The sequence below is a fragment of the Podarcis filfolensis genome (genome assembly GCF_964270895.1).
Source record: "Podarcis filfolensis genome assembly, chromosome: 1".
NCBI classification, from domain to species: domain Eukaryota; kingdom Metazoa; phylum Chordata; class Lepidosauria; order Squamata; family Lacertidae; genus Podarcis; species Podarcis filfolensis.
In genome coordinates, this window is record NC_139604.1 from 119,193,423 (window position 1) to 119,216,804 (window position 23,382).

Genomic DNA, 23,382 nt, shown 5'->3' on the forward strand with positions numbered 1-23,382 from the left:
GGCCGTCTCTGAATTTGTGCATTGCTGCTGAAACATGCTGGTGTACAATTTGCCCAATGAGACTTTGAATGCTCTTTCTGTTCTTTCTGAATCATAGCCTCATAATTCCTATACATCACAATATTTCCCCATTGCCATAGTGACTGCTTGGTAGAAAGGCAAAAAACTTTGAGTTGTGGCAGGGTTTCAGCGCACCCAATACCACCCCCCTCCCAAAGACTGAAGCTTGGCTCGCATTATTTGTTTACATCATCAAGCTATTTATTGCTTCCATCACCTTCCTCAATGAGATCATTTAGTTAAGATGATGTTCTTTATTGGAGTAGCCTCAGCAAATTACAGAAGCATCTGTTTCTTTGGGGGAGGGGGGGATTTCTCTTAGTTGCTGGAACAAAACTAGCCAAAGAAAATTTTGTCACCCGAGGAAATAACCTTGCTTCAATACACTGCATTTAATATTATTATTTTTTTTTGCGGTTATGGTTTTCCCTCTTCTCCCTTGTCCTTTTCTTAAAAACAACAACTCCACAGACAAATAATGAAGGTGACGTATGCAGCTAAATATACAGAAATGAGAAAACAATATTAACAGATAGCAGGAATGACATGAAGCAATATGATGGTGCACGATCACACTGTTTTTCTTGTATTTATGAGTTTTGGCTGGCTTGATCACTGTGAATGTGTGGTCAGGGACAAAACTAAAATGTTAATTTTCACCTGCAGGGGGTAGGATCTGAAACAAATTATCTGCAAGGGAGGGGGCATGTGAAACACAGTAGTTTGGGGTTTGAATGGACAGAGAAAAATAGAACAGGAGAACTGAGAGTTATAGCTGGACTTAGCAGAAACCGAAGGTACAGACTTTCATAGGTCTCTGGAAATCTATTTGCTGTCTTTTTTTCTTTCCTTTTTAAAAGAAAACTGGTTTATTCCAATAGGCTCTCCTCGTTAATATTTGCAAATCTAGCAAATACTTCAAAGGGACCGTAAGTCCCCAGTGTTTTCATCCTGAAGAAACTAAAGAACAATTAATTAATATGTTATAATTATTATCATCATCATCATTGAGTCATTAATCATCTCAGGGGAGCACATGAAAAACAGCAGTTTGGGCTTTGAATGGACAGAGAAAGATAGAACAGAACTGAACTTGCATCTAGATTTAGTGGAAACTGAAGGTGCAGATTTCTGGGGGGTTTGTCTGCTTTCCTTTTTTGAAAGGAAACTGGTTTATTCCAATAGGCTCTGCTCGTTTATACTGGTAAACCTAGCAAATGCTTTGAAGCAAAGTCTCCAGTGTTTTCATCCTAAAGAAACTATTATTATTATTATTATTATTATTATTACACATAACACTTAATTAAATAATAATAATAATAATAATAATAATAATTCATTGTTGTCATCATTTATTTAGTAGTAACTTTCTATACAAGAGGGACGCGGGTGGCGCTGTGGGTTAAATCACAGAGCCCAGGACTTGCCGATCAGAAGGTTGGCGGTTCGAATCCCCGCAACGGGGTGAGCTCCCGTTGCTCAGTCCCTGCACCTGCTAACCTAGCAGTTTGAAAGCACATTAGAGTGCAAGTAGATAAATAGGTACCGCTTGGGCAGGAAGGTAAACGGTGTTTCCATGCAACTGCCTTAAGGGTGATATAGGAAAAGGTAGAGAGGAAAGACTGGATGAAATCTGAAATGTTTCCCAAAGGGGTTCAGTTTTTGCAAGTGTTCCAAGTATTCACCACCCGCTCCCCCAAGGCCCCAAACAAGTCAAGATGGCAACAGTGGGTGACCCCCAAAATCAAGCCCAAGAATCCCTGGCAGGAAACTGATGTAATGCACATCATTTCCACAGAGGGAAAAGTGTCCTGGGGCAGAGGAAAGTACAGATGGAGCCAGAACCCTACACAATCGAGACAAGCACAACGTTGCCAGCAGTCTACCTTGATCCTGCTCACAAGCATTCGGGCAGGCGTGCTCCTACCTGCCAACGTCCCTCTTTGAATGCTTGCAATGATGTCATTATAAATAATTGCTCAGAAATAGCTGCTTGTATCCTCATCTTTGACTTTACCTGTTCCAAGGCTTCCTTTGAAGGTATAATCATTTTCATGCCTGACGGCTTCATATTCAGCTTCAATTCTCTTCAGGCTTTTTTTTTGCTTCAGCGGCTGCTTGTTTTACGCGCCCTCCCACCTCCTCAACCTGGGTTCTTGGCATTTCTGCCACTGCCGTCTAGGAATTTAATGCATAGTCTCTGCTGTCTTACTCTCTGTCTCCTTCCCTCCCTCCTTACACTGAGCTGGTTTGCTTGCCGATTTGTATTTATAATGCTTGCATTCATACTTCTCTGGAATCAATTCCAGAGGATCACAGCGGTTCTTCCCGACACCTGTTTGCAGATGATTATCCGCACTTGTGAAACATAGATGAGCAGGATATTTTCGGTAAACTTCCTAATTTGGTTGCAGCCAAAGAGACAAGCGAAAGGTAGATGAGCTTGTTCTGCCGCCCAATTGTATCTTTTCCCTACAACGTCACACACTGTGACAATTGCAAATTGCGACTCACATTGGCCCTTTGTAATCATAAGACTTTACTTTATTCCTCAGTCTTGGATGGCAGCCAAGGGAAATGTAAAGCAGCAGAACTGTGAAACATGCCATTCACTGGAGTCTTCTGATGGGTGACCTCTTTGATACCCAGTGGTTGGTGAGCTGGGATGAGTGTCAAATTGGCACCATCCCCTCGGCTGGAAAAAAAAGGGCCTTTGCTTATTAAGCTGCTGATTTATGCTTCTGTTCATTGATGCACTGTTTGTTTGGTGCTAATTGTGTTGAGGCTAAGAAAACAATGGCCATTCTTCTGTGTTTGAAAATAGCATACGAAGGAACAAGAGACACTAGGAATGGGTCTGGGGCAGAACTAAAATTCAGGCCATTAGGAGCCCTTACCGCTTGTTCCAGGCTCACACCAGTTTTGTGTGCGAGAAAGATGGAACGCCAGGAGAACACAGGAATAAACAACCCGCGTATTAGGGGTCACATTGGAAGGGCCTAAAATAGTCACTGCCTGTATACCCTAATGAAAAGAAAATATGTCATACAGGAGTTTTGTGCAGTGTTTTTTTAAAAAACCTGACTGAAGTTTAGTTCATTATTTAAAATGTCTCCTTACTAAGAATAACGCCCGCTGCACCGGTGACAGAAGCTTTTGCAAATTCCCCACTGTCCCGCTACGTTGATTCTGCTACCACCACCCCGGTTTACAAAGCAAATCCCTGATTATGCAGCAAGCAATATCCCGAAGAATGCAAACGTTTATTGTTAGCAAACACAAAAAGACCACTGTTCTTGGTTCTGCTTCAGTGGTTGTCAGGCAGATATCAGAAAGTCGGACACTTGCAGAGTTCAGAATTGTCGTCGTTGATAGAGCTGAGCAGTTGTATACAGGCAGACCTTGTTTTATTATGCTTGGCATTATTGCACTTCACAGGTATTGCTCCTTACAAGGATGTGGGTGCAACTGCAGACAGGCCAGCCACTTCCAAGGGAAGGAAGCCCCCTGCAAGTGACACCCCTCTTCTGGCCATGGGAGAGCAGCTGGCTAGGGCTGGAGCTGGGGTTTTCCTCTCCTGCCCCTGCAGGCAGGGGGACCTGGCTTAATTGATGCAGGATTTCCCAAACTGGGGTCTCCAGCTGTTTTGGGGCTACAATTCCCATCATCCCTGACCACTGGTCCTGCTAGCTAGGGATGGAAACCCTGTACTACAGTGCAGTGTACACATAACTTTTATATGCACTGGGAAACAGCAACAACAACAACAACAACAACGTGTGATTCGCTTTATTGCAATTTTTGTTTTATTGTGGTGGTCTGGAACTGAACCCAAATATCTCCAAGGTCTGCCTGTATACCCTTCTCTGCCTTCTGCTCTGCCTACCTCCCGGTTTAACTAGGAAATTTTCCAGAACTAATTTCAGAATGGGAGCATATGCTGTTCACTGTAGTTTTCAGTTTGCGTCCTTTCCCCCACCCTCAGAGGTTCTCACCAGAAGGAGCACATATAATGCAATCTTAACTGTGTCTACTCACAAGTAAGTCCTCTTGAATTCATTGGGGTTAGGACAGCAGCCTTAGGTGCATCGCTAATAAACATCCAGACAAAAATGAATCCTGGTAGGATTACAGGAGCTGCTTCTTTTTGTGTGTGTTGTTTTAATTAATGCACCTGTGTTTCCACGTGTAAGAAATCTGTATGGAAGAAAGAGGTGATCATTGCAGATATTTTTGGCAGCTCAGCTATTACAACCATAATCGCCCCCTCATCTTACTTAATCCGAGATTTCCAGCTTGGAGGAGGGACGATGTCCACCTCCTTGCAAACCATCACCATAGCTGGAACCAGATGAAAGGAAGAAAGTGAGGAATCCATGGAGTGTTTCAGGGCTCAAGCTGGGGGAATAGATTTGGCTTTGAGCCAAGCCACTTCTCTCTCATTCTTATTTCGGAAGCCACTCAGCTTATTTCCGAGCCAACCTGTCAGAAACCAGGGTTCAGACTCACTGGACCAAATCCGATGATTCTTTAAAAAGTGGACAAACGAACAAGGAGACAAATTAGGATGGGAGAAACTTTCTTTGAAATTTTTGTTAATTCTCTAGTAGAAGATGGAACGGCTTCATTTCATACTTTGAATCCAGGTTCCTTGATAGAAATTCGGTATCCATGGGTGGAAAAGCTCATCATACCATTAAAATAAAAGAGCAAAGAGCAGTGTGGTTGTATATGCATGGATCAGAAGAGCACATGCGGCTGAAGCTTTCTTTGTTGATGGTGACACAGCAGTCCCCACCGCTGAAACAAACTGCTGCTCAATTCCCAAACGCCTCTTTGGCAGCAAAACCAGCTGTGGGACCAACATGAAACGAAGCTTTGGCTTGCGTGCACATATTGCTTGGATTTTGGCCAAATTTGAGAAGACAGAACACCCCTTTGCCACATGTTAACCAACCTGGCTGCGCAAACAAAAGGCGGACAGAAATACATGAGAGGGTTAACTAATCCACATTAATTCGCCCTGCGAATGCATCCTGATGTGCGGAAGACTAATTGTAAGCCATGCTTATAATTGCAAAGGTATAAAAGAAGATGGTGGGCTTTGTGGCACTGTTAATTGCAAATAAGTGAATCCTTAAGGTGGGGCGCTTCAGCCGCTGTACCAGCACAACCCTAGAAAAGATGGCATGATGCAAGGACAGGTAGGTTTCCCCAGCTTCCCAGGCGGGTACAAAGTGGCACAAATATCTAGGGTTCAAATGCTAGTGAGGAGAGGGAACTCGGTAAAAAATTTCAGGTGAAAATGATTAAAATCAAGGAAGGCAAAAAGCTGCTTCACACTGAGCTATACCATTGATTCACTCAGCTCAGTACTGTATTGTTTACACCAAGGTGAGGAACTTTTTCTCAGTTTGCATTTCTTAGTACAGTGGTACCTCGGGTTACGTACTTAATTTGTTCCGGAGGTCCGTTCTGAACCTGAAACTGTTCTTAACCTGAAGCACCACTTTAGCTAATGGGGCCTCCTGCTGCTGCCGTGCTGCTGCTGCGCAATTTCTGTTCTCATCCTGAAGCAAAGTTCTTAACCCGAGGTACTATTTCTGGGTTAGCGGAGTCTGTAACCTGAAACATATGTAACCCGAGGTACCACTGTACAGAAAGTATTGATCTGATGTGTAGAGATCTTTCCTATTCCAATTAATTCAAGAGGGTTCTGGATGCTTCTCTGTATGAAGGAAACAAGCAGAAGGTTCATGGTGTTTGGGTTATTCCTTCAGAGAAGCTGATTACAGCTGGTTTAAGCTGGTTCTGTTATCTCTTCGGTCAAGGTCATGGTGACTATAAAAGTAGGGCCAGAAGGAGCCTGGGCTTCACTCACTTTCCTCCTTCCTTCCTTCCTTCCTTCCTTCCTTCTGGTGTGGTGTTCTGCAAACAGTATGCTTAGTGTTAAGGTTTTGTTTTATTTTATTATAAGTACCGTAATTGTAAGTTTAAGTTAAGTCTGCTGCAACTGCATTTCCTATGGACAGTGCCAATCCTGAACATATTGGATTTGTGACCATTATGCTCATTTGCCTTCAGTAGCAGTAAAGCTCTGCTGGATGAAATACAATTGCCTCTGGTCTATTTTTGGGGAATCCTGCAGCAAGTTTAAGTTTTTACTCTGCTAACTATACATCGGAGTACTGCTCTGAATCATATCGACTAGAATTCCATGAGGGAAGGACCTCATTCCCTCATGGGCAAGCATCCAAGGCCCACATGCAATGAGTGGATGGAGCCAGAGTCACATCTGTTCCCTTAAAAGCAAGCAGCATGGCCTTGGACACTGTCTCCATTCCATACCCAACGTGTCATACATTGTGTCAGAACACTGGTCTCAAGTCTCCATCCTGAGTGTAGGTTAGACCTATACTCCATCAACATCAACTGCTCCATAAACTTCAACTTACCACAAATGCCCGACAGGAGGGAACCAGCAGTAAATCACCCTGAGCAAGTTGGAGTTAACTCTTTCCTAGCAAAAACAGGATCAGCACAGGACTGTTAGGCCTAAGGAGCACAGCAACTCATCTCCAGTAGGTCTTGCCCCCACGAAGCAGTTGCTGAGACCGAAGGCCCCTGTCTCCTGACAGTTGCCTAATTCCCTCCACCCTAGGGCTTTCCCCAAGCAATCTGAGACTGTGTCTTCATGAAGTTAACTTCTCCTCCACCTGCCCTCTTCATCCCTCTCCTGGTTCTGGGAGAGCAGCAGGGAGGGGAGCTTGTTGCAGCAGCAGGAGGAGACATTTGTGACTCTTCACCAGCCAGACCCATATCTGCCTCTTGGCCTCTCTCCTCTCCAGCCTCCGCTTCTGCCTCTGATTCTGGACGTCTCTCTGCCACAGACTTCCTCAGTTTACTAAACCCTGTTACCTCTTCAGCTTCTGACACCTCCTCTTCCCAATCTTCTCCCTCTGACTGCTCATCCTTCTCCCACCACCAGTCCCCTGGCTCTGAGCCTTCTTCCCTTGGGGGTTCCCCATCTGGTTCCTCCCACCATTCCTCTGCATCCAACCAGTCCAAAGAGATGGCCCTTTCTTCACTTATACAACAGAATGCACATTGCTTTGAGGGTGAGCCATGATGAAGGCAGCTAGCTCTACCCTTGTTGTAGGTAAAAGGTAAAGGTAAAGGACCTCTGGACAGTTGAGTTCAGTCAAAGGCGACTATGAGGTTGCGGTGCTCATCTTACTTTCAGGCCAAGGGAGCCAGCGTTTGTCCACAGACAGCTTTCTGGGTCATGTGGCCAGCATGACCAAACAGCTTCTGGCACAACGGAACACCGTGATGGAAACCAGAGTGCATGGAAATGCCATTTACCTTCCCGCTGCAGCAGTACCTATTTATCTACTTGCACTGGTGTGCTTTCGAACTGATAGGCTGGCAGGAGCTGGGACAGAGCAAGGGGAGCTCACCCCATCGTGGGGATTCAAACCGCCAACCTTCTGATCGGCAAGCCCAAGAGGCTCAGTGGTTTAGACCACAGCGCCACCCGTGTCTCTCACCCCTGTTGTGTACTATTCTAAGCTCTCTAGAGGGAAGAAAAATATATAAATAATATTTAAATTGTGAATATGATGAAATTATGCTCAAATTATTTTTTAAAAAGTGCTCACACTGTTGCATTTTCTCACAGCTAACCAAGAAAATATTGGTTTCTTTCCTTCTTGCTTTGACAGTGCCTCTGCTTCATTCGGTTCAGCTTGCTTTTTCTTTGCTTTAACCACAAGCCACGGAAATGTCGAGCCAAAGTTGCCACATTAAATAATGCATAAATCCAAGCAATTATGGAGAAGAATCATAAGCAGCAACTTTTAAATGCACATAGCAACGGATTTAAAAGAAAGAACATTCTTTTAGAGGCTGTTCCTCAATTATAATCCACTACATGCAAGTCATAATGGATTTACTGTTGTTTCACAATTGCCTCGGCAAAAATTGCCTCAGCTGTGTCCATGGGAAGTTTTACCTGCAGGCAAAGAGAAGTGGAACAGCTAATAGCAGAAAGGACGGCATCTCATTGACACCAAGGGAATAGAAAGATAAGGCCTCAAGGTCCATTTACCTTGTCGTGTTTTCTGTGTGGCACAACAGCCGTGATTCATTTTGTGGTACAAGGCTGACATCATCCATTTTCCTGTGGTTGCTCTTGAGACATTCCTTAATCCTGTGACAATGTTGTGGGTTGCCTTGATGGATGTTTCTGCCCACAGAAAGAGTCTCAAATATTCTGATTTCTCCAGTGTAGCTGGGAGCAGTTTAGAAGTTCTCCAACATAGCTGGAAATGCTTTGATGAAGTATCTGTACAATTCTTGTTAAGTGCTTGTACATTTCCAAGCACAATTCAAAGTGTTGGTGCTGACCTTTATAGGCCTCGGCCCAGTATACCTGAAGGAGCATCTCTACCCCCATCATTCTGCCTGGACACTGAGGTCCAGTGCTGAGGGCCTTCTGGCGGTTCCCTCACAGTGAGAAGTGAGATTACAGGGAACCAAGCAGAGGGCCTTCTTGGTAGTGGCGCCCGCCCTGTGGAATGCCCTCCCACCAGATATCAAGGAAATAAACAACTATCTGACTTTTAGAAGACATCTGAAGGCAGCCCTGTTTAGGGAAGTTTTTAATGTTTGATGTTTTATCGCTTTATTATTATTATTATTATTATTATTATTCTGTTGGGAGCCCCCCAGAGTGGCTGGGGAAACCCAGCCAGATGGGCAGGGTATAAATAATAAATTATTATTATATTATTATTATTACTAAGCAAAAACAGACATGCAAAAATCCGGATCTCTTTCTCAGGGGTGGGGAACCAATGGCTCTCCAGATGTTGTTGTACTCCCCAATGCCGATCGGCCCCAGCTAGCCAGACCAGTGGTCAGAGAAGATGGGAGATGCAATCCAAGAACATCAGGAGTATTATAGGGTCCCCGTCCTTAGCTGATGTTCACTGACTATGGTTAGCCCTGGTGCATTGCAAGTAAACACAATTCTGAATTCTAAGTTTCCGTGAGAAAATAACCCTCATACTACAATACCAACGGTCCCTCATTCTTCAACACAAATGATAGCTTGCTCTCACCGGGTGGATAATTTACAGCATATAAATGTACCCACGCGGTATTATTTATTGGCACTGATTGCTAATTTAACCAAACGTGCAGCTGTTCCCCGGAGATGGCCCTATTTACCTTAATTGCATTGTGCCCTAATGAGAAAATTATTTTACAATAACCTCAGGAAGCTGCAAAGTGGCACACGCTGGCTAGTCATAACCCTTTATATTGAGCTTGTGGGGCCTGCTTGCCAGGTGGGCAGAGAAATCCTGCGCTCACATTAGTCCAGGGGTAGAGATATGGGGAACGCCAAAGTCTGATCAGCCCTAGAAGGGGATGGGGGGGGGAAATACCCCACCAGCAGCAGAAGATATTAGCAAAGTGCTATAAAAACAACACGCACACCTTTAGAATCTCTGGAAACACAGTCAGGGACTGTAATAGCACCCGCTTGCTGCCCTCACACAGAAGGAAGCCTCTCTATTAAAAATGCCCAAAGTGGAGAACAACATTTAAAAAATGAATGCAATGAAAGAGAAACTGCAGAACCAGACAAAAAGAGCCAGGTCTCCCCATATATGGTGTTAACTGATGATTTCCCCCAAAGAATACTGGGAAGTATAGTTTGTTAAGGGTGCTGGGGAAAGTAGCTCTATTAAGGTAAACTACATTTCATAGGATTATTGGGGGGATAATGTGGTTTAAATGTATGGCATGTGTACAGCCTAAGCATAACTAAAATGAATACATATTCACACTGCTACATCTGGTTCCCTCACCTTCCTGTGTTGTCTCCGTGCTAAGTTTTAGACCAGGCATAGGCAAACTCGGCCCTCCAGATGTTTTGGGACTATAATTCCCATCATCCCTGACCACTGGTCCTGTTAGCTAGGGATGATGGGAGTTGTAGTCCCAAAACATCTGGAGGGCTGAGTTTGCCTATGCCTGTGGGGACCTGTTCTTTTGTACTTTGGTGAAGTGCCTGTTGATGGTGCCAGCTTTCGTATGCTTACGTGTCGCTGGTGAGACTATTCCATAATTGCGGCACTGCCGCTGTCAAATCCTTACTGTGCATTTTGAATGGGTGGCACTCAGAACAGCACTTCCTTGGCTGATCTCCGAGTCCAGCTTTGAGTTAACTTGCTGTCAAGAGTTCATAAAGGAGCCTGGCTTGAATACATTAAAATATATATTTGGCAGTTCCCACAGGTCCTCCCTTACTTACAGGAATGGTTGCATTTTATCAGATAGGCAGTGGAGCACCAGGTATGTAGATATATTGCCATATGCCTTTGTATCTAATTTGTTTCAGAGTAGCTATGGTAATAATGAAAGATATGAATCTAACTCGGAATGAATTACTTTGAAAACGCTGAATAAAAGTACAGCTCGTCTGAGGCACTTGCTCTAGACAGACTGTTTTTAAGTTGAACGCTCAAGGAAATGCTTGCTGAGCCTAGTTGTGTTTACTCTGAAGTAAGTCCAGTGTTCAAGTAAGTGTGGACAGGAGCACAGCAATTTGACATCCCCTTACTCAACTCTCTTTGAACTCAGTGGAGCTAATTTCTGTGTAAACATGTATAGGGCTGGGTGGGTTCGGTCTGTTTCCCATGCTGCTAAAGGCTAGTGATGAAATTTACGGCTAGGGAAATTTTATTTAAAAGGAAACCTACCTAATTCAAAAGGCTGATTTTGATTCATTGGAAAGATAACACTATGGCCCCCTTTGATCAATGGATAGAACATATGATAACCCTTGCAACATATGAACGGATTGCTTTTAGATGCAGATCGTGTATGGATAAATAGAACAATATTTGGTATGCATTTATAAAAAATATAATGACTTGTTAATCATTTTATACTTTTCAAAATGATAATATTGCTCATATACCCATATTTCGTATTGTAGTACAGTTTTTTATATATGAATATTTTAAAAACCCCATCCAATTCACACTGTCCAAAACACAATGCAAACTGAAACATGTGAGTCCTTCGGCGTATGAAGCTCTCCAAATTTTGGACTGCAGTTCTGCAATCAAGTAAGGTGTACAAAAATGCACGTACAAAAATGTGTGCATATAATGTATCTATAAATAAAAATAACATCCTATGCAAAAATGCAGTACAGTGGTACCTCTGGTTACAGACTTAATTCGTTCCAGAGGTCCATTCTTAAGCTGAAACCATTCTTATCCTGAGGCGCGCTTTCGCTAATGGGACCTCCCGCTGTGCGCACGCCTATGGCGCATGATTTCCATTCGCATCCTGGGGCAAAGTTTGCAACCAGGAGCAGCTACTTGCGGGTTAGTGGAGCTCATAACCTGAACTGCTCATAACCAGAGGTAGCACGGTATATTAAGGGAAACCAGCACTGAAATGCTGATAAATTTCCATGAGGACTTAAAAAAGAAAAAGAAAACTTATGTTTGAATGTGGAGAACTAAAAGATCGAAAGGAGGAGAAATTGTGAGAAACTGAGATTGACAGATTAATCCACCCTGTCTGAGATTAGCCCAGCTCAAAAGTTAGTGATTCGTAATCAATTCTGGATTTGAGCTGCAAACTTCATAAAGTTTACTACTGTGTAGATAGGGCCCATAAGGTCACCACTTCCTGCATGTCTTCCTCCCCACCCCTTACAAATGGACCTTGAGCTGCTTTGGAGGCCCTAGCAGAAAAGCATAGCTATCATATCATAAACTGTAGTTTCTTTCTACCTGGGACGCTCAAGCTCTTCAGGACGGAGTGAAGTGGGAAAGACCTGTCATGCCAACCAGTTAAGCTGAATCAAACTTGGAAATCCATGTGATAACAGGTACCGTAGCCAAACAGTTCTTGGGTACAGTATATCTTCTCCCATTGAGCTACGAGTAGCTTTTAGGGGGTGATTTATATTGGGGAAATAGCACGGGGGGGGGGGGGAGATTCGTCCTGCACTGCAGTCCTGAGCCAATCCTCCCCAGCTCCTACTGCTTTTATCTTTTGGAATCCAGCCTGCCTTGAGGGACTTCTTTCCTTCTTGTGTCTCAGCCTGGCTTCCAACCTGGGTATGCATATAAATTTTCACAAACCGCATTTTCATCTAAAATATTGCAAGGCAGCACACAACTTTAAAAAAACCCAGTCAAAAACATACTTTAAAAACCAAGAATGTCAGATACATCCGTAAAAGCCAATGGGCAAGGAATCTCAGGTTTGAAAGGCCTGTCTGAATAATAGTTCCCAGAAGATGTCAAAAAGCGAGCGGGAGCGGCCCCTACTGAACCTCTATTGGCAAGGAGTTCCACAGGACAGGGCCTGCTACTCTGGTGAAGGCCAGATGAACCTCGGGGGCATGTGGGATCACCACAAGTGCCCCATCACTGAGAATGCTTCAGTGCAGGGTTGGGGAGCCTGTAAGCTTCAAAATGTTCTTGGATTACTGCTGCCATCGTCCTTGACCACTGGTCATGCTGGCTGGGGCTAATGGGAGTTGGAGTCCAACAACATCTGGAGGGCCACAGATTCCACACACCTGCTTTAGTGGTCAGGTTGGGTGTTCTTTATAAGTCAGCAGGACCACCACCCTCCTCCCGGTGATTCTTTTAGTCCTCTCGATGGCTACATCATGCGCCCTGCCCAGTGATATCATTGATAATTTTGTTGTTGTTGTTTAGTCGTTTAGTCGTGTCCGACTCTTCGTGGACCAGAGCACGCCAGGCACTCCTGTCTTCCACTGCCTCCCACAGTTTGGTCAAACTCATGCTGGTAGCTTCAAGAAGACTATCTAACCATCTCGTCCCCTGTCGTCCCCTTCTCCTTGTGCCCTCCATCTTTCCCAACATCAGGGTCTTTTCCAGGGTCTTCTCTTCTCATGAGGTGGCCAAAGTATTGAAGTCTCAGCTTCAGGATCTGTCCTTCCAGTGAGCACTCAGGGCTGATTTCCTTAAGAATGGATAGGTTTGATCTTCTTGCAGTCCATGGGACTCTCAAGAGTCTCCTCCAGCACCATAATTCAAAAGCATCAATTCTTTGGCAATCAGCCTTCTTTATGGTCCAGCTTTCACACTGATAATTTTAGCAGCTGCCAAAATTGGTGGGAGAATTGGGATTTTAAAACAAAACACAAAACAACACCGTACCTAAATGCAGGCATATGAGCCACCCAGACTTGTTTGATTTTTGGTTTCAAATGGATTTTGTTGCGGGAAACTTGTTATGAATGACATGATGAAGATGTTTGTTGCATTGACTTCCAGGTATTTAAGCATTTTAAAAGATGTAATTTGCACTTGCAGCTTCATAACGGCGCACAGTGGAACTCCTTGCTCTTGAACTAAAATTACATATTTGTCGCAATTTCGTGTTACAATGCCTGTGGGGGATCCCAGAGATATGAATTACCATGCTTTTGATGTGGAAATGCTAAAGTGTATCTTTTGATACGCAGTACATAGTAGTTTTGTTAATCAGTCATCTTGCAACAAGGTTAGGGATAATGAGGGAATATGGGGAACAGCACACTCAATATCCAAATGCTCTTAACACCGAATTATGAAGGGGGTGGGGTGGGAGAAAAAATCCCTTTGCCTTAAAATCAGAATCAATTATGCGCTCGCATTAAGCTATGGAGACAATTCTTAATCATATTGTACCAGACTTTGCAGAAGCTCTTTGAATGGATAGAGAGGGCCTGGGCATTGTTTGCATTCTGATCCTTCGCGCTGAAAAAGTTTTAAGCTATGACATTTAACTGCTTATGTGTATACCTCAGAGGTTTCGACAAGACATGTTCATATTGGTCTATTCATAAGGCTTTCAACATACCATAGTTACAAAGCAGAGTTTCTCAGAATGGTTTTCCTCAGAGGTACAGTGGTACCTCGGGTTAAGAACTTAATTCGTTCTGGAGGTCCGTTCTTAACCTGAAACTGTCCTTAACCTGAGGTACCACTTTAGCTAATGGGGCCTCCCACTGCCACTGCGCCACCGCCGTGCGATTTCTGTTCTCATCCTGAAGCAAAGTTCTTAACCTGAGGTACTATTTCTGGGTTAGCAGAGTCCGTAACCTGAAGCATCTGTAACCTGAAGCGTCTGTAACCCAAGGTACCACTGTAATGTCACATTTTCTATAATTCCAAGGCATATGTTTACAGTCAGGTGGCTTCCAATTCTCTCTACCTCCTCACCCCCACTTAACTAATTTGGGCTTGTACAAATCTATCAGCTATGTCATTTACTGAACAATGGGTTACCCAAGGCTGTTTCAGTGATCTTTCCCTAGTTCTGAAAGATCCATTAAAGATGCTTTCAGATCTATCATACTGCTGTGCGCACTTGTGAGCAAATCATTTCTTCTTCTTCTCCTTCTTCTCCTTCTTCTTCTTCTTCTTCTTCTTCTTCTTTTCATTTTGTGCTTCACTAGCCTAACAAGATTGTAATGCATCAAGCAATTCATGCAATGCAATTATCCGACTGTTTCCCCTTTCCCTAGCCTTTGGTCCCTGAATATAATAGCATCATGGACCTGCATTCAGAGACTTAAACCTAAATCATCCTGGCCCAAACCATGGCACTGATTTGTGCAATGCACAGAAGTTCTCCTCTACGGAAGATTTCTGAAATAATTGGCTAAATCCCCACCACCACACACACATTGGCCAATGGTATAAGCCTTTAAGTGAACACTGTTATTCTGTAGTTGTTGTTTTTAAGGTGGCCAGCTGAAAGTCCACAGGCCAAATCTGACCCTGGAGACAATTCTATCTGGTGACCTTATCAAATTTGAATCAAGGTACAGTGAAAGAAAAAAGACTCGTGGAAAACAGAAAAAAAGGTTTCAAAAGTTCTAAGCAATAGAGGTTCTCCCCATTTACAGTGCAATTATTTACATTTCTACTTTGCCTCTCACTGAGTTCAATGTGATTTACTCCCCGGTAAGTGTGTTAAGGATTGCAACCTTAATGTCACCATTTCATTTTGCATGCAATATCTCCTATATGAGTCTTTTTTTAACCTTTGGCCCTCAGATGTTCCAGGACTACAACTCCCATAATCTCTCCATTAATACACTTATCAGACCTGAATTTGTTAGCTTCTGTAAGGAAGTTGCATCATGTGCCTTCAAACCACTCACTGAGCCCACATGAAAGCCAAACATTTGTGAGATACCACCCAATTCTAGTTCCAAACCTGTTCTGGTGTATAGATTATTAGCCCCTGAGAATACAAGTCAGCTACATCTTCTCCTCCAGTCTGAGCTGATCCTGTGTTGCACCATTCCGCCTCTCCTACTTTTCAGAATATGATGAAAAAAGCCTGTTTATTAGCAAAACTGCTGTAACCCTGGAATTCTACTGTGCTTGATCTCGGCAAGAGGGCATCTTTTACTAAAATGGTAATGTTTCTCAATGCAATGATTCATTAACCTCTCGCTGCAGTAGGATCTCCACTGGTACACACAGAAATTGTTTTGTCATCAAAATCAGACATGATAATGAGATTTTCATGGATTTATTCAAAAAGTGTTTGACATCTTAATGAAGTATAGATTACACGTGCATTGACATCTCACCAAGAGTGCTGTAATTATATTAAATCTTACTCTACTTAGTGGGAAATTATCCTACTTAACCATTTTGCAAGCAATAGAAAAATATCACCCCAATTCAGCTCTAGCAGTTTTAAAAAGATTTGTGTACATCGTACCAGGATGTGAACAGGGATGTGTGTTCAGATGTGCATTCCATTGAAATAAATTAAGTGAAGGCATCCACGTTCGAAAGCTCATTCAATTTGCACCTGTGGTTTCAGCGCCAGCCAGGTAGGCACCTTTTGCACAGATACCTCCTTAGCTGCACTGGGGAGATATTTAAAACCAGAAGGCCAAAATGAGCAGCTTTGTTTTCCATTAAGAGATTGATGACTGTGTATTAGAAGCAACAGAAGAAATTACAGCCCCTAACATCCTTGCAGTATGTATCATTTTATAACTACCCTGTCATACTTTAGCTTTTGTCATCTATGGCCGGCATCCAAACCATGTCACTGAGCAAATCTGCAGAACTGTGAATTATGCCTTTTTGTTAAGATGACATTGCTTTGACAAAAAGTTGTATGAACGACTTTTATTGGATTGTCAAATGAACGCTGGGGAAATTGGGGAGCACTTGTTTGTTCTTGCAAGTACTGCAGTCTGCAAAGCTCAGAAAGCTGGACTGAATAAGCAGCGATTTAAAATACAGTAAATATCACATTCACTTGTACACTTTCTGTCCTAATCCTGAATATTTGTGCCAGCAAATCTTCCAGCATCTCTGGCATAATGTTTTAGCAGTGCCAAGGCAACATCTTATTTTGCAAAAGCATCCTGGCACTGTTTTGGTGTAGCAGTTCACTCTAAAAACATATTTGCTGAAGTTAGGGTTGCAAGCTCTGGTGTGCGGGGTCAAGGAGCAGAGTCACTGCAAAGCTGAGAAGGGAAGCTGGGGGTCCAGGGGGTGGAGCTGGACCTAATAGGATGGGCTGTTGCTGGAGCACAACCTGGAGGGTCAGGGAAAAGCCAGTATGAGTGTGAGAGTTTATTGCAGGCGCAGGAGGAACTTTGAGCCTCTCTTGTGCTATTAAAGCCACATGTGACTATTGTTAATGCAGGCTGGAATGCACAAATAAATCTAATGCACATTGTCACCTATGTTTGTTTTGCATTCATGTTACAGATAAAGTGAAAGGCTCAAAACAGCTTATGGGTGAAAATGCTCAGAGTCTTGAGACGAAGGGTTTCACTTCCAGGGTAATCGCCACTGCCTCTCTGTTGTTGTCATGCTTGTGCAAGATGGAATATTTCTTCTATAAATCAGCCAGCTGGTCTCTATCTGCATGCAGCTGTTTGTTTCCCAAATGGCCTACCTTCCTCCTCTGAGAAACTAGGGTATTGCTTGCTTCCCTGCTTCACCAGGTGTCTTTCAGGACAAATAGTTCACAAACTGCCATAATAATAAAGTGATGATACATTTTTGAGCGCTTTGGACTTTTAGAAGTTGGAAGACAAAGCTGTGAGCTCCTGAGAGGCATCCGAAGGTTGTGGGTTCACACTTCACTGTATTCATAGATTATTTCTGAGTAGCTATGGTTAAGATTGCATGTGCATTGCCCCTAGATGTGCAACTGCTTTGGTTTTTGCCTAGTCGTAGTCTGTGTAACATAGGGAGGAACTTTTTATTATTATAAAGAAACCCAGACCTTCTGCCAGTGCTTTTACATGAGATCTCAGTAGTCTGTAGTTGCATTTAGACATTTCCAAGAACAAATCTAGCCTGCTCCCGGTCTTGCATCTTTCCCCCCTCCCTCTCCAATGTAGCAGTGAGACAGGAAGTTTCCAGTTTAGACTAACAGTAGTTTAGCATGCCATCAAAGCCCTAAACGGTGGCTAATTTTAACTACAGCTAGTAAGAACAAGCTACCGTCATAACCTAAGGTTTGATGTTGGCGTCTCCACTAACCATAGTTAAGATTAATCAGTTAGTCTGAGTTCAGATAAAATGGTTATAAAAAATAGAAGCGACTTCTTGCAGCTATATCAGAGGAATGCACAAACCTTGGCAAGTTTTCTGCACTCAAACAAATTCTGTGTATGTCAGTAACAGCCCAAAAGCTATTTGAACAGAAACTAGTTTCCTACTAGCACAAATTATCCAGGGCATAATAGACTACAGATATATTATGTTTGTTAATCAGCTTCCTGTGCTACTACTGTATAGTCTTCTTTGGGAGTTCATATAACATGATCCCTATTGCAATAGGGAATCCCTGCACGGAGATTCCCTGCATAATTTAGAACTCTGCACAGTCAGGAGGATCCAGAGGAGGAGATTGATGGGGCCAAATGATCCTGATCTTCCTTTTATGCAACAGGAATTGTGTGAGCTAAAAGCACCTGAACAGGGCATGTTTTCATGGGAAATGTGAAGGAAGAAAAGCTGTTTCTGCATTTCACATATAAAGGCACAAGGGTTTTCTCACCCACAGTTACGTTTGATATTTTGGAGACTCTTGCTTTAAATAAGAAATGTTAGGGATTGCTGTACTTTGCTTGTACAGCTCCAAGTCTCTCATCAAAATTGAAGCAAGCATTCTTGGCTGCATCGTCTCTTTTCATTAAAAACATTGCCTGAGGGCTGTAATCCAACCCTGGGACTAAGCCCAGTTTTAGGTCACTTATGCTGGCCTAAGTGTGTTGTTGATTCAGCACCACAGTGCCTTCCAAGTATGGTGACTGCACGGTATCTTCTGATGAGATAAAACTAAGACAAAGTCAGTAGTTCATTTTGTCATATACTAGAGACATGAGGACTCAAGCTGTACCCTCTGATGCAGAACCTTGTCCTTCAACCTTAGGGACATTGGTGCCCATTAAGTAAAGGTAAAGGGACCCCTGACCATTAGGTCCAGTTGTGACCGACTCTGGGGTTGCGGCGCTCATCTCGCTTTATTGGCCGAGGGAGCTGGCGTACAGCTTCCGGGTCATGTGGCCAGCATGACTAAGCCGCTTCTGGCAAACCAGAGCAGCGCATGGAAACGCCTATTTATCTACTTGCACTTTGACGTGCTTTAAAACTGCTAGGTTGGCAGGAGCAGGGACCGAGCAATGGGAGCTCACCCCGTTGTGGGGATCTGAACCGCCGACCTGCTGATCAGCAAATCCTAGGCTCTGTGGTTTAACCCACAGCGCCACCTGCGTCCCGCCCATTAGTAAGAGGAAAAGGTTTAGCACGTGCTCAGAAGCTATCTTTCTTACGCCATATGTTCCAGGACTGATATGTATCATTCAAAACAGGGCATGGCGTTTGCTATGCCTAAGCTATATAGCTCATCTGAACTTCATAACAGAACCACACCTTTCTGCTTTACATTACTGTGGAATTAAACTTCCATCCTTTCGTTTCTCTGTCCACATTCTTGTGGACTAGAACCCGCACTCCACAGACCCGTTGTACATTGAAAGAGTAAAATAGCTTCACCGGTTTAACTACCACTCTTGCATCAAAAGGTGTGGTTCAAGTGTGTGTCCTGATATCGAATAAACCTTAAGGCTGAGATGCAATGCTGCACACACTTACCTGGGAGGAAGCCCCACTGAATTACATGGGTTTATTGCTGGATAAATGTACCACACATGTGCTTAAACTGTGTACACGTTGCTGGCTTAAAACGCTGTTATGTCATTCTTTTCCTTACTTCGGATAGAAGCTGGTAATAGGGGAAAGCACATTAAAAAGCAGTATTTTGTAAGAAATGACAGGTTAGATACAGGACAGATATGTATTATGGCTGATATGTACACCACATCGCAAACCACAAATGGGATCTCACTGGATGCAGAATAAACAGGCTTTTGCACACTGACCGAAGCTATGCAGCCCAATCTTATGCATACTGCTTAATGAGGCTTATTGCAATTTTTTAGAGATCCTCTTTCCCCCTTTCCCCTTGTAATAGGCAGAATCAAACTTTGGAAGGGGGAAAAACTCATCAGCAGTACTTTCATCTTTATCTATGGAACAATAAATAAATTGCAGCATTCTTTTCTAAGTGAATAGGCAGTTTTATATTGTCTTGCAAATAAATAACCCACTCCGTTTTTGCTCCCTTTTCTTCAAACTCACGCCTCTGAGTCCACTCCCCTCAGTGGCTGCAGATGTCATTCCCAATATCAACTAAGGCTGTTTGTTAGTCCTAGACACGCCTACTCGGGAGTAAGGCCCATTGAACTCAGCAGGGCTAACTTGCAAATAAACACACTTGAGGTTGGATTGTATATTTGCAACCCTAGACGCGTTTACTTTGGAGGAAGATTCACTGTCTCAGCTGAGGTTTACTTAAGAGTAAATACGCAAGTAATTGATCTCCACCGGCTGAATAGCGTTTTTAAAATCCATGCCAGCCAAGCACTCCTCAACTCCACCCATTCCCCAGATCTATTTGTTTGGCTCTTCCTTCGGCAGATCTCTTTCCTCCTTTCACTTTCCTTCCTACTGGACTTCGCTCGGCCCTTCGGCGCCTCCCCATCCTCTCGCCCCCTTCTTCGCTCCAGATCCTCCCTCCCATGCCTGTATCTTGAAAGCGGGGTTGCAAATCACTTGCCCCGCACGGCTGGCGGGGTCGAAGGGAGGAGCCGCTCGGCTGAGGCTGAGCTCGATCGGGCCAAGGAGGGCGCGGCCAAAAAATGGGCTGTTCCTATTTCCTATAAGGAGGCCAGGATTTCTTTGGGAGGGAAGTCCGTGCATGTTGGAACCTACGTTTGCCGTTCTGGAAGTGCTACTCCTCGACGACATAAGACGTGCGCGTGTGATGATGGTGCGAAAAGGCACTCTGCGCGTGCTTGGGAGCGCGGTTTTCATTTTTCAGCGCGATTTCACGCCCAGCCGCCTCAGAGCAATTAGCGCAGGCTGCAAAGCTGAGTCGAATCCACACGCGGTCAGTACTCGTGGGATTATCGCGCGTCGTCCCTTGCTCTTGGCAGCCCAGGCTGGATCGTGACCCGTCTGGCAAAGTTGGGAAGTGCTTCCAAAGCACAGCTCAGTAGGCTTTCCGGGTAATTCGTGGAAGCCGGGCCCGTTCATACGAGCCCAAGACAGAGCACGTGTCTTGGGCTCGTGTGAACGGGCCCGGCTTCCCCCGCCCTTAATCACAGAGATAGAGAGCTGCCAACCTATTACGACTCCCATCGTCGCTTTCACCCCCGGCGACTTTTACCGGGCAGAGGAAAAGAAAAACGGAGAAAACCTCCTTACCCAGCCACGCTTGCATTTCTCCCCACCAGCTTCCAAAAAACACCGCCTTTTGGCCATTACCGGCCTTACCAATGCCCCCCCCCCCCAAAATCCCATTGTTTGGAGGGAAGCCCTCCTCCGCGCGCGCGCTCGGGGCTCCCTTTCCTTCGGCGTCATTCAAGAGTGATGAATGGGTTGCGCGGGCGAGGCAGCGTCTTCCTCTCCCTAGCGCCACCATGCTCACCTCAAACACCACCTCCCCAAAGGATGCGACCCCAAACCACAACATGGGCGCATCCCCCCCCCAATCAATAAAAATACATAGCAAACTGAGGTTTCCCCCCCCAAAAAAAATCCTGGCTACGCCCTTGCCTCCACAAAAAGGATTCCCACCGCCACCTTTTATTTTAGGTGGTCCCAAATTTCGGAAAGCTCAGTAGGCTGGAGAGAGAAAAAGCGCGTGCTTAAATATATACATATTAAAATTTCAGAGGAAAGCCGGCCGCCTGCCCCATCCTCTCTCCCCTCGCAGTGGAGGAGGAGGAGGAGGAGGAGGAGAAGCGGCGGCGGCGGCGGCGGCGGCCCAAGCCACGGTGGAGTGAATGCGTTGCCGTGGCAACCGGCGGAGGCAGGCGGGCAGGCCCCAGCCGCCTCGGCTTCTCCTCGGCGCGGGGTGTGTGTGTTGTGTATGTGTGGGTGGGCGAGCGAGCGAGCGAGAGGCAGGGAGCGGGAGAGGCGGCAGCGAGAGGCAGGGAGAGCGAGAGAGGAGCCGGGAGAAAAGGAGAAGGGAGGCCGGGGGCTGGGGGGCGACGACCCCTAAGTGGGGGGAAGACAAGGAGGGAGGAGGCGGCGGCTGAGCTGGCTTCAGGATGATGGAGGACGGCTTCTCCAGTTACAGCAGCCTCTATGACACCTCCTCGCTCCTGCAGTTCTGCAACGGTAAGAAAAACGGTGGAAAGGGGGGGGGAGAGAAGTGGGGTTTCTCTCTCAGATGCACACACGCCCAAGGATTTGGGGTGGGGGGGTATGTGTGGCAAAGAAGCCCCCGCCGTCCTGGCTCCGGTATGTTGCCTTGCATGCAAAGTCCTGCTGCTGCTGCCTCCGCCGCCTACTTCTGGCCAAGTAAGGTGGATTGTGTGGGGCGAGAGGAAGAAGCTACCCCACCAGCTCCCCAGTTATCCCAACCCGGGTGAAGCGCGGCGGGGCCTTTGCTCGGCTCGCCTATTCCCCCCCCCCCACGAAACTGGGGGACACGGGAAAAGAGGAAGGGAGGGAAGGACTTGGCTCCTCCAGAGCCACAACCCTGTTTTTGCCTGACAGCACAGCAGAGAAATAGTTTTCTGTTCCTGTGTGTGTGTATGCATGCACATATATATATATATCTTTGCATGCTTGGGAGAAAGCTCATGTCTGCTGTGCAGAACTCCCCCCCCCCTTCTGCTTTGCAGGAATGTGTAGACGTGTGTAGTGGAAGATGCAATACAGAGTTGGAAAAGAAAGTGAAAACTCCCCGTGTTGTGTGTTTGGGAAGGGATTCGTTTCCGCTTCTTCTGGGGTTGTCTTGTAGCGACCACCGCTTTGTGAACCGAAAGGCTTGTCTGGGGCGACCTCTTTTCTGGTTTTTTGCAGACCTTTTGGTTTTGAATGAGCGAGGGAAAAGCCTTCCAAAACCTCGGAGGAATGTGTATTTGCCAAACCATATTTTTCATATGAATCGTTGACGTTTTGTGTAATTCTGGTGATGGGTTCAGTTTGTTTCGAAGGCAGCACAGTGTGGAAGAGGTGTCGTTCCTAGTGAGGCTATTTTCAAAGTAAACAGAAGTCAGCTTTGAGATGGAAGAATGCCTGTTTCTAAGTTCTGTAGATTCTGGCATGTTTCTTTGGGATTATGTTAAGTCAGCTAAATTTACAGTAAACTTTTGCAGTAAAAATTTACAAGACAGGGAGAGTCACTTCCATTGGAGGAATTAATGTCCAGTAACTGGCTCTATATTATTTATGTGGATTGCCAATTAGACAACATCAATGGGATCATTTTTTTAAAAAAAGTAATCACCCTAATAAAATATTCTTACACTGAAGGAAAGCCTCTCTGAACTCAGTGGCAGTTGCCGCTGAGTAGTTCGGGCACTGTTAATTGCAGAGAGCTCTGGACTTGTGACTTTAGAGTTTGTTTCTCTCCCCCCACCCTAAACCATGAACACTAAATAGCAGCAGGTATCTCATAAATCTTAGTAAAATGTAGGTAATTTTTTATTGCTATATATAAATTGTGTGCCTGCTGTCTGGACAAGAAGATATGTGAAATACTGCATTTGTGTAGTATGTTATTAGATTCTATATCTTTCTCGGTGTAAGAAAACAGAGGAGAAGCAGATCTTCTAAGTCAGAGACAAAGGATGAGATTCCATAAATCAAGGTGCAGGCAAGACAGCTCCCTGTATCAATAGCATGGAAGCCCTGTTGC

At 44.7% G+C, this 23,382-nt stretch overlaps 1 protein-coding gene and 1 long non-coding RNA gene across 8 annotated transcripts in view; one reads left to right on the forward strand and one right to left on the reverse strand.

The window, feature by feature from the left end:
• EML1 (EMAP like 1) overlaps positions 1-23,382 on the forward strand; it is a 130,242-nt gene that overhangs the window by 43,559 nt on the left and 63,301 nt on the right. For 2 of the 7 annotated variants that reach the window (XM_083612468.1, XM_083612469.1), the window contains exon 1: positions 20,580-21,854. The exons of 3 other annotated variants lie outside the window; for them this stretch is intronic. In XM_083612468.1, coding sequence (XP_083468594.1) covers positions 21,785-21,854 — 70 coding nt within the window. In that variant the 5' untranslated portion in view covers positions 20,580-21,784. Of the gene's footprint in view, positions 1-20,579; positions 21,855-23,382 lie in introns of those variants that run through there. 2 more of the 7 variants (XM_083612465.1, XM_083612466.1) reach the window with 1 other exon arrangement.
• On the reverse strand, positions 1,769-21,461 carry LOC310766601. The gene is made up of 4 exons (XR_014550276.1): positions 21,315-21,461; positions 19,263-19,392; positions 4,099-4,257; positions 1,769-2,755 (listed from the first exon to the last, which is right to left on the reverse strand). It is a non-coding gene; the product is annotated as an uncharacterized lncRNA (long non-coding RNA).